Genomic DNA, 12,175 nt, shown 5'->3' with positions numbered 1-12,175 from the left:
CTTCTGCATTTCATGCTTGGCAGGTGGGATTCTTTACCAATGAGTCTGAGTCTATTATATAATAATAGGCTCATATTAATCTTGAATATCATATTAATCTATTAGGGAGAAATCCATCAGTTGGGAAGCCACCAAAGGGAGCCACCAGAGCATTCCACTGATCTGGAATGCTTTCAAATCCTCATTCCCACAAAATTGTCATTATCTCACCTATCTGTTAGTTTTTTGTGTGACTCCATTTGCAAGGATGTCTCTATTTTTTTGATACAGAGCTCTCCCAGTACAAAACGTCTTCCCAGAAAATTTTATCCTAAGCCATGAATTTTTCACCCAGGAAGACATGAAGTTCTAATTTAATTCAAGAGGAGAGTGGAGATTTTAGAAAATCCCATATTAGAGAAAAATGGTTGATCATCCATTTACAAATCTGAGAGCAGGCATGTGTATTTGGTGGTCTGAACTAATTCAGTGAATAATTTTGACAACTGAACGAAGTACTTTCCCTTTAATCAACACCTTAATCCCTAATCTCTCCTGTAGAGTATTAACATATTAAATTAACACACATCTAGTTTTTCAGATAAGATAATTGAGTATCTAAAAGGTGTAAAGTGAAGGTCACAACCATAATGTGGAGGAGAAATATGAGTCCAATACTATGATAGACTAAAACAACATTCTACGTGAATTGCTTTAAAAATTCTCAACCTCATGAGTCATTAGAGAAATGCAAATTTGAAACCACAACAGGATAAATTCAACAAAAGTCTTATAGTTAAAGATAAATAAATGATAATATTAGATGATGATGCTAATCTGAGGCTGGAATTCTCACACATGGTGGTCTGAGTAGAAAATGTATAACTACTTTGGAAAAAAATTGCAATGATCTATGAAAACTGAATATATGCATCTTTGGACAAGTAATTCTCCACATAAATGAATATATAATTTTAACATGTATTTTGAGGGACTTGGTCGGAAAAACTGCAAGGACTGAACAGCAATAAACTCGAATTGCAGGTTATGAAGAAACTGGACATCAAGTTTAATTTTCAAAAAGTAAAGCCTGAGATACCCACTAAACATCTAAAGGGAGATTGAGTTGGCAGTTAGATATACAAAGCTTATAATAAAAGACTAAGCCCCTGGAATCTCAGATGTTTGGAGTTTGGGGAGATAAAGAGACATAGGTGAAGGAAACTGAGAACAAGCTTCCAGAAAAATAAGAAGAAAGAAGAATAGTCTGTGTTCCAAAAGCCAAGAGAAAGAAGTTTCTAGAGACAAGTGCTACATGTACATTAACTGAAGATAAGAACAATTAATTCAATTAATGGAAATATTTTCATTAAAAAGTGAGCTGTAAAAAGGGCAAAGTGAAAAGTTTTCAGAATTCTGGAAAAAAAATATTAAAATGCAGGTAAATCATGTAAGCCTTATCAGAATATAAGGCATATAGCTTTTACTTGAATTAACACTAGCACAATTCAACTTTTATTATTTTTCCATTAAAATATTTTTGTTAAAATAAGGACTTATATTAATATTTAAAAGTTTTAGAGACATTTATCACAGCTTTGTTTACAATACCTAAAAACTGAAAATGTCTTAAATGTGCAATAATAAGAGTCTAAGAAACTCTCAATCATTAAAGTTGTATTTTAAAATATGATTTTGCAGTAAGTTTTTATATAAGGAGAAATGTCATCAATTATTCTATGCATATGATAATATCCTTTCAAAATATATCATAAGGTCTGTCTATATAAAACAAAATGTTAACAGTGACTACATTTAAATAGTGAGATCACAGATCAGTAATTTCTGCTCCTCACATGAGTGTATTCTAAACTTTAAGGGATAAACATTAAGTATTCGTGCCATTTAAAAAGTGTATAAAATAATTTAAGATAATAGTTTGTGTAATGAATTCCACCAGATTTTATGAGGATCGTAAAGAAGGAAATAGGATCCATTAGCAGCAATTACAGTGTAGTGTAATGGTGAAAGCCTGACTGGGAATCATCTAAAGTGGGAATGTAAGGAGAGAAATAGAAACAATGAACACAGAAAATCCTTTCAAGGGCTTTTCTTGCAAAGTACAAGAAATGCAATGTAGCTTAGGGTAAGATTCAAAAATAAAACATGAAGCATTCAAAATAGGGAGGTGGAAAGTAAAAATAAAGAGAATAAACCTAAAGAAATAAAAAGAAAATTATAACTACAGAAACATACATTACTATTTCAGAAGCTGGAAGACTGTAGAATTGCTAATCCAAGAGTCATCTCTACTTTTTAATTCAATTTTTAAAAATTTGAACAATTTCATTTAGAAAGTGAAAAATACACATATAATTAAAAATAAGAGATGAGTATAAAAGAACATTTTATATAATGTTATATTAGATTTGAAAATTTTAATCCACTTTGATTATTTCTAGGTCCATCAAAAATTATAGAGATATCAAGGAGAAATATATATCCTAATAAAAACTAATCATGACAAAGTAAAACAACTGTCCATAAAAATAAAGCAATAATTCAAACAATTGAAAAAAATAAAAACAATGATCATTTTTCACCAAGATGTCCTATTAAAGTTTTAAGAAAAAGTTTACTTAAATCTATATTAATTCTCCAGGTAATAAGAAAGGAAGAAAAGCTTCACAATTCATTTATAAAGCCAGTATAATCCTGATAAGAAAATCTGTCAAATACAGCACAAATTAAGAACACTGAAATACAGACTGATTTATGAATATGGATATAAAATCCTAAATAAAATAATTACAAATCAAACTCAGCAGTAAATTAAAAGAACAATAAACCATAACCAAGCAGAGTTCACCCCAGGAATTTTAAAATGGTTTAATTTTAATATAATACATTGTTTCAATAGGTCAAATGAGAAACCATTTAAAATCATCTTCACAGATGCTTACAAAGTATTCTGTGTAAGTAATCATCTATTCCTGATAGATTTCATAACCTAAGAATACTTTTAAAATCTTTAAAATGATAGCAAGCATATGTTTGAAATCAATATTTAGATAACATGAACCATTCCTCTAAAATAAAAATTGAAATAAAGCCAAATTCATAGATGTTGTTACTTAATATTTTACACATATGCCACACAAGAAAATAAAAAGAGATTAAAATCTTATGGCTAAAAAACTAGCAATCTGTGATTTTACACATTATCACATTTTACCCATATAATTCATAAAAACTATAGAATAAAACAATAATAAAAATTGTATTGCAGTTTCACTGTAACACAACTTTGTTGGAGAAAAATCACTCAGCTTTTCTTCTTAAAGCTCTTTTTTAAAAATCATTTTTTACTTTTTATGTTTTGGCCCTACCACATGAAATGAGGAATTTTAGTTCACTTTCTAGAGATAGAACCCGTGTCCCCGGAGTGGAAGCAGGGTCCGCACCCCTGCACCATCACGGAAATCCCACTTAGCTTTTTTAGACTGGTTTCCTATTTAGTAAATTAATAGCATCGATAGCAATTGCTGGCTTGTTTTTAATACAAAATTATTTAATTTGAAAGATTTTGAGATAAAATGTTAATCAAAAGGTATATGGTAATAGGTATTTTTTGATATTTGGATTTATACTTATAGTACCCTAGATCAATAATTTATCAATAAATATTAAATTTCTACTAAAAAGACAATATCCAAAAATATAAAAATATCACATATATACAAAAGTAATTCACTTATTTACAACCTTTATCTGTAAAGTATATTAGAGATTAAATTTTTGTACACCTATAATTGTTCAATAAAATATGAAAATCACAAAGAATTTCTGTGTCTTTGAAAGTTATTTTTATATTACTTTATCAAGTGACTGGATAAAATGAACTGTAGGTGGCTGTTTCTTTAATACTATAAGAAACAAAGAATTGCAGATAATGATGTTAAAAAAAATTCCTGAGCTATGGAAGAATTAGACTTCAAAGAAAACATTGGGAAAAATCACAGAAAAGCAGCTTTATTTTTACATTTAAGACGAATTTGATCTTGACAACTTTTTAAAAGTACTTAACCAATTTTTAAATGTTTTCTACTTTATAGGAGCTATTGTTTGTAGAAATGAGAAGGAAAAAATTTGTTTTCCTAGATACAGTGACAATACAAATACAGAAAAGTGTACATTAATGAAGCAAAGATTCTAAATTGAAAGCATGATATGCCCTGAAATTTTAAAAGATCAGTTAGGTTGTATGTGCAATTAGGCAGCAAAAATCTTTTCTTTTCCTCCAGAACTAAAAGTACCGATTGCATACCAAAAAACAATGCCTGGAAATGATGCACAACATTGCTTTTAACTGAGTGTTTAATATGCCCACTTTGAAAATACAGCTCAAAGGTTTTTTATAATGAGCCAAACACAGAAAAAATATATCTAAACTTCATCATGCTCTCATCATCTCTATAAAATATGATAGTTCACAGATGATTTCTATAATTGAAAAACATTACTAACCTTGTAAATACATTCATAATATCTCATCAAAATAATGTTATGTTATGAAGGACCAGACATGCCATTTTTAGAAATGATCAAAAAAAAAAAGGTTATTTTAGGTTTAGTGAATAAATTTCCCCTTTGACAATATTTTATTAACAGTGACATTTTTATAAATGATAAATTTCAACATGATTAGAAGACTGCTGCTGCTGCTGCTAAGGCGCTTCAGTCGTGTCCGACTCTGTGCGACCCCGTAGATGGCAGCCTACCAGGCTCCTCCATCCCTGGGATTTTCCAGGCAAGAGTACTGGAGTCGGGTGCCATTGCCTTCTCCAATTAGAAAACTGAGCTCATAACTATTTGACAACACTATACTTTATTTCAATGTCTGCACTCTACTACATTCCACCTCGTCAATTGTTATCTAGACTCACAAGTTAAAGTGATTTTCCCTCAATTTCCAAGAATTTGTCTCCTTTCATATTGAAGTTTAAAATGAGAGGATTCAGTCAGACAGCAGTAGGATTGAAAGGATGAGAAGAGTTAAACATTGACACTTCACCTGCCTCCTTAGAAATCTGTATGCAGGTCAAGAAGTAAAGTTAGAACTGGATATGAACAGCGAACTGGTTCAAAATCAGGAAGGAATATGTCAAGGCTGTATATTATCACTCTGCTGACTTAACTTATATGCAGAGTACATCATGTGAAATGCAGGGCTGGATGAATCTCAGTTAGGAATCAAGATTGCCAGAAGAAACATCGATAACCTCAGATATGCAGATGTTGCCACCCTAGTGGCAGAAAGTGAAGAGAAACTAAAGAGCCTCTTGATGAAGGTGAAAAGGAGACTGAAAAATTTGGCTTAAAACTCAGCATTCAAAAAACTAAGATCATGGCATCCGGTCCCATCACTTCGTGGCAAGTAGATGGGGAAACAATGGAAACAGTGACAGACTTTATTCTCTTGGGCTCCAAAATCACTGCAGATGGTGACTGCAGCCATGAAAATAAAAGATGCTTGCTCCTTGAAAGAAAAGCTACAACCAACCTAGACAATATATTAAAAAGCAGAGACATTACTTTGTCAACAAAGCTCTGTCTAGTCAAGGCTATGGTTTTTCCAGCAGTCATGTATGGATGTGAGAGCTGAACTATAAAGAAAGCTGAGCAGTGAAGAATTGATGCTTTTGAACTGTGGTGTTGGAGAAGACTCTTGAGAGCCCCTTGGCAAATAGATGGGTAAAAAGTAGAAACAGTGACAGATTTCATTTTCTTGGCTCCAAAATCACTGTGGACAGTAACTGCAGTCATGAAATTAAAAGATGCTTGCTCCTCGGAAGAAAAACTATGACAAACCAAGACAGTGTATTAAAAATCCCATGATATCACTTTGTCAACAAAGATCCATATAGTCAAAGCCATGATTTTTGGAGTAATCATGCATGGATATGAGAGTTGGACCATAAAGAAGGCTGAGCACTGAATAATTGATGCGTTCAAACTAGGGTACTGGAGAAGACTCTTGAGAGCCCCTTGGACAGCAAGGAGATCAAACCAGTCAATCCTGCTGCTGCTGCTGCTGCTGCTAAGTCGCTTCAGTCGTGTCCAACTCTGTGCGACCCCAGAGACGGCAGCCCACCAGGCTCCCCCATCCCTGGGATTCTCCAGGCAAGAACACTGGAGTGGGTTGCCATTTCCTTCTCCAGTGCATGAAAGTTAAAAGTCAAAGTGAAGTCGCTCAGTCATGTCTGACTCCTAGCGACCCCATGGACTGCAGCCTATGAGGCTCCTCCTTCCATGGGATTTGCCAGGCAAGAGTACTGGAATGGGTTGCCATTGCCTTCTCCCCAGTCAATCCTAAAGGAAATCAATCCTGAATATTCCCTGGAATATTGGGAATTCCCTGGAAAATTCCATGGAAGGATTGATGCTGAATCTCCAATACTTTGGCCACCTAATGGGAAGAGCTGACTCACTGGAAAAGACCCTGATACTGGGAAAGATTGAGGGCAGGATGAAAACGGGGCAACAGAGAATGAGGTTGGTTGATGGCATCACCAACTCAATGGATGTGAGTTTGAGCAAACTTGGGAGATAGTGAAGGACAGGGAAGCCTAGTGTGCTGCAGCCCACGAGTTCACAGAGTGGATCTAAATCTACCTATTTTAGATCAGTTTCTTCCAACTCCCTTATCCCATCTCATCCCTTCTGACACTTCAGTCCAGTGTGTTTCAGTGTTTTCAGACTTGCTTATTTCTGGATTATTCTACATTGCCTATGCAGTGGTGTAAATCACTCCAATCTTAATTCAGGTGCATATTCCGTACACTGCATAAATAAGAACAAAATACGAACTTTTCAGAGAAAGAAAATTCTGAGAATTTCAACTCTGACTCACTAAAGAAGCTTATAGAAGATATACTTAATAACAAGAAACAAAACAGTGCCAAATCAGAGATGTCTGATAAACAGAAAGAGCTGTGTGTTAAACTTGGAATATTATCAAACATTTATTGTTTAAATTAATGAGAAATTATCCTAACATCAGTTCAGTTCAGTTCAGTTCAGTCGTTCAGTTGTGTCCAACTCTTTGTGACCCCATGAATCACAGCACGCCAGGCCTCCCTGTCCATCACCAACTCCCAGAGTTCACTCAGACTCACATCCATCAAGTCTGTGATGCCATCCAGCCATCTCATCCTCTGTTGTCCCCTTCTCCTCCTGCCCCCAGTCCCTCCCAGCATCAGAGTCTTTTCCAATGAGTCAACTCTTCGCATGAGGTGGCCAAAGTACTGGAGTTTCAGCTTTAGCATCATTCCTTCCAATTATTAAATAATATGGACATAACATGAAAAATAGAATATATGTCAGGAAAAGATCATATGGCCCTTAAACTCTTCATTAAGAATCTAATGATATTGATTATGCTTCACATCCAGTAAATGCAATATGTGTTCCAAAAATTCTAGCAATTAGTAGCCCGAAAACATGTAAATAAAATACATCTTAAGAAAAAAATCAACTCTAAACATTCTAAAGTGAGTTTCATCTAAATATATGGTTTCAAATTATATAAGGCAAAATAATTAAGAAATAATAAAGAAATACACTATCATACTGAGATATATTTTAATATAGCTTTCACAACAATTGATACATTAGTCAAAAAATAAATCAGAGATATAAAACAGTTAAATAACACAACTATCACAATTTACAAAATAAACCTATTTAGAATTGCACTCTACTATCAGAGAAAACATTTTTCCAAAACCAAAAATTTATGCAAGTTACCTATATAGTATTAAACAAATCAGTCTTAAGGAAATATAAATAATACATACTGCCTGTACTACCTGTATTTTAAAAAAGTATTTACATTAAAAATCAACTTAATATTTAGTGGAGACAGAAGGTTTAATTTGTCTAAGAATGATCACAGACAGAGTTTGCCTTTGACAAAGTTCCAAGAAATTGGTTAAGGTCCAGTTTAGTAAAACTACCCAAATAAATGGAGAGATAGATCATGTTTATGTTTAAGGATCCCATCATACAGATTTCATATCCCCATCATATAATCCATAAGTGAATGTGATTCCAATTATAACTCTAATAAAAAAAAATAACCTAAAACTCAAAAGGAAATATAAGATTAGGGGATTCATCATAATAGATAATCAAAACTCATTATACAAGTTTATTAATATAAACATTAAGTATTGAGATAAAGATGTTAATTAGAGGAAACAAAAAGAGAATAGAAAGAGAGATACACAAAAAACAATAAGGAAGCCCCTTAGTGACATAGGTGGTTCAGTATTAATATATAAATAAATACTCTAAATTATAAGTTCAAGTAGCCATAGTACAAAGCTAATGTCAGTATTTTTTTAAATGTTAATTATGAAAACTTACAGTTTTTTCTAAAGCAGTTAATTCATTTTTTGATGACTTTGTTTCTCTCAATACTTCGGTCACTGCCTCTTCATTCTCCTCAATATTAATATTAATATCTTGTATTGATGTACAGTAGAAATTGAACAGATTGCTAAGTTTATCTATCTCTTTCCTAAGAGAAAAAACACAGTTGACTTTATCCACATTGAAGGGGAAACTATATTTTAAATTATATTTGAATTTGCTCCTGACTTAACAATATAGATCAATGGAATTTATCTATTCCTAAAGGCTTTTCAACCCAAAAGAGCTCCTGAAAAGTACTACTTAGATATGAAGGAGTAAATAGGGAGGAAAAAAAATTTAATGTTTCTGATGTAAAAACCTGAAAAAAAAGTGAATGATTTGTAAATTTTTAAAATAAGCTACCAGTTGATTTGATTTCAAGTGAGAGACCTAGGAAGCACCTTTGATTCAGAGCCTGGATAGTACAGGGATAGAAAGGCAATTTTAAAAAAGCAGAAAAATTGTAAAGCTAAAAAAATAAAATAAAAATTAAAAAGCAGAAAAAAAGAAGAGAAGAAAAGAAGCTGTAAAAGTGGACAGACCATACATTATTAAAGCTCTGGGACTTCCTAGACAGTCCAGTGGTTAAGACTTCTTCTTCCAGTGCAATAGGGTGCGGGTTTGATCCCTGGTCAGGGAGCTAATATCCTACATGCCTCACAGCCAAAGAACAAAACCATAAAACAGGAACAATATTGTATCAAATTCAGTAAAACTTTTAAAATAGTCCGTATCAAGAGTGGTGGGAAGGGGTGGGAGGTGGGAGGGAGGTAAAGAGGGAGGGACACATGGATACCTGTGGTTGACTCATGCTGATGTGTGACAGAGGCCAACACAGTATTATGAAGCAATTTTCCTTCAATTCAAAATAAATAAGTATGGGGGAAAATGGTACACATTAAAAAAATCTTTAAAAAATTAAAAAAATATATAAACCTCTGTTTACTGTCTTGTCTCCCTGACAGTCACAGTAGCAAAAAGGAGTAAACTGCAGTTCAGGAAAACAAGGGGCTTACTTAAGGAAAAGTAATTGCTGAGGAGATTTTTGTTCCTAGGCGACGTTTCACAAAAAAGACCAGTGTTGATCTGTAAAACTACATAATCCTTTATCTTATCTGGTAGGAAGAAAACAAGTTCCAAGTATAAAAGTCACTTTAAAGTATGGTCTTATAGTGCATGAAATTAATACGGTGAATGCATGAAAAAATAATGCATGAGAAAATATGAAATGCATGAAAAAATATGGTGAGAAAATGACAAAAATATCATTTGCAGAAAATATTAGCAAGTTATACAGGTAAGCCTAACTTTTTTAAGAAACCATAAGCAAAATAATAGAGTGGTAGATTTACCTGAAACCCATATAAGAGATTAAAGAGTAAATCATTTGCATTTGATAAAATTCTATAATGCAAAATGGAATGGAAAAATTACCCAATAGACAAACGAGCAGATAAGATAAACAAGAATTCACAAGAGAATAAATGCTAGTGACCAATAAATATATGGTGTGCTTATTGAATTGGCCCAGCCTCTCATGCACTAACTCTAATTTTAGGAGTAGAGTCAAATTAAACTGAAAGATATAATCTTACAACAGAAATCAAAATTAAAGCAACAAACAAATGAGCAAGAAGATTCTTCTTTACCCTTTCAAACCTGGAGAGTACAAGTTTCCTATCAGAATTCTATTGATCTTCCAGATCAATAATGAGTGGTTAGGAGTCTCAGCATTTAAAACATACATGTGTGGTTCAATTTGCTTCATTTGAAGTTAATTTTTCTTCTCTCAATATTATCCATTTCCCAATGCAGATAATAAACTATAGATTTTGACTGAGCAAGAAATGAGCAGTCACCCTGCCCCGTGAAATGCAGGAACTAAGTATATTATCTTAGTTATCTCTATTACTTAAAAACTAATGTGATCGACTTCTCAGCCTTTCAAGAATTTTTCAGTGCAAAAGTTGCCCCCACTGATACTTCAGATTTCATTATTCTCATATTTGCTAAATCAGAAATAAATTTAGAAGAATAAAATGGGAAGAATCATTTTACCTTTAAAGAATTACTATAAAGTAGAGCAATCAAGACACAAAAGAATATATGCTTTTTTTCATTTATACAGAATTCAAGAACAGACCAAACTAACCATGGTGATAGAAGTCAGAATGGTACTTACCTCTTTCAGGGAAAAGTATGAACTGAGAAGGAAAATTTAAAAAAAAATTCTATATGCTGGAAACTTTTTATATCTTAACCTGAGGCATGGTGACATAAATGAATATACATACACATGTAGATAAAAATCATAAATCTATGCATTTGATAGCACATATAATTGTGTTTCTATACGTCTACTCATTCTCAACAAACTAAAAAAATAGTGAAGGGAAATTAAACATATCTTTAACATTTTACTTAGTAAATCATTTACGACTCACTAATGCTTATAACAGAATTTTTAGAAAATATGATTAAATGAGAAGAAAATTAACAAGTAAGTTATATGGTGCAATAAATAATATTAAGTAAAGGAATTAATAAAAATATGCCTTTGGGTCCTATTTAAATATTATCTATAAACATCACCAGCTAATTTTTATATCCAAAACTGAGAAGCAAAAATTTTAGAAAATGTTACAAGATGTAGAATGTTTCATTTGTAATTAATATGCACTAACATCTGTTTGTGCCAAACAGATTAATGAAATGTTGACTATACGTATAGTGTATATGTACAGAGACAGAAATAGATAAATGATTAAAATAAGAGAGAGATACAGAAACATAATTAACAGCTTCAAGATATGTAAATTAAGAAAAAGAGTATAGAAAATTGAGAGCATTACAGTCTCAAATGAAGTTCCTGCCTCCACTTCCTGGCCATATAACTTTGTAGGTTTGTCTAACTGACTTTGACCTTAGTCATTTGACTTGCTGTAGTGATTTGAATGTTACCAAAAAAGGATGCAATCGGAGACTTACAAAGTTCATGTCTGAGTGTGCTTGCTTGCTCTTACTCCTCTCCCATTATCCTGAGAATATTTCTAACAGACTGGAGAAACAGGGTAGAGTCAAATCTCCCCAGTTGTCTCAGCTGAGGCTTTACTATATTGGTGGCAAATCAGAAAACATCTCTAGGAGGGGAAGATCCCCTGGAGAAGGGCATGGCAACCCACACCAGTACTCTTGCCTTCAGAATCCCATGGACACAGAAGCCTGGTGGGCTGCAGTCCATAGGGTCGCACAGAGTTGGACATGACTGAAGCAACTTAGCACAGCACAAGGCTTTCCTAGATCAGCGGAAAATTGGAAAACACATGTAACTGAATGACAGTGCAAATATAACAAATCAGGTGAGTTATGAAAATGGTTGCATTCATTATATAATATGTTTTGAGAGAGGACAAGATGATGGAGTAGAAAGACCCTGAGTTACCTCCTCTTGTGAGCATACCGAAATCACAGTTATCTACAGAACGACCATCAGTGCAAAAGACCGACCTACCAAAAAGTTTCTTCTACAACTAGAGACATAAAGAAGGAATCACACTGAGATGAGTAGAAGGAGCAGTCTAGTGATAGAGTCAGTTATCATACTCCTGGGAGGCTGTCCCACAAACTGGAGCATAATTACATTTCAGAGATTCTCCTAAAAGAATAACAGGTCTGAGCCCCCCATCAACCTCCTCAGCCTGGGAGTCCTGCACCAGGA

The 12,175-nt window shown here is 33.2% G+C and overlaps 1 protein-coding gene across 1 annotated transcript in view; it reads right to left on the bottom strand.

Annotated features, from left to right (window-relative positions):
• CCDC178 (coiled-coil domain containing 178) overlaps positions 1–12,175 on the bottom strand; it is a gene marked incomplete at its 3' end in the record, with an annotated part of 338,625 nt that overhangs the window by 254,217 nt on the left and 72,233 nt on the right. Inside the window, exon 9 of the mRNA XM_010849787.1 lies at positions 8,410–8,563. Coding sequence (XP_010848089.1) covers positions 8,410–8,563 — 154 coding nt within the window. The remainder of the gene's footprint in view (positions 1–8,409; positions 8,564–12,175) is intronic.

The sequence above is a fragment of the Bison bison genome, unplaced genomic scaffold, assembly GCF_000754665.1.
Source record: "Bison bison bison isolate TAMUID 2011002044 unplaced genomic scaffold, Bison_UMD1.0 scf7180017864286, whole genome shotgun sequence".
Classification (NCBI taxonomy): domain Eukaryota; kingdom Metazoa; phylum Chordata; class Mammalia; order Artiodactyla; family Bovidae; genus Bison; species Bison bison.
The sequence above is the reverse complement of the archived record's forward strand: the minus strand, read 5'-3'. Positions and strand labels throughout refer to the sequence as shown.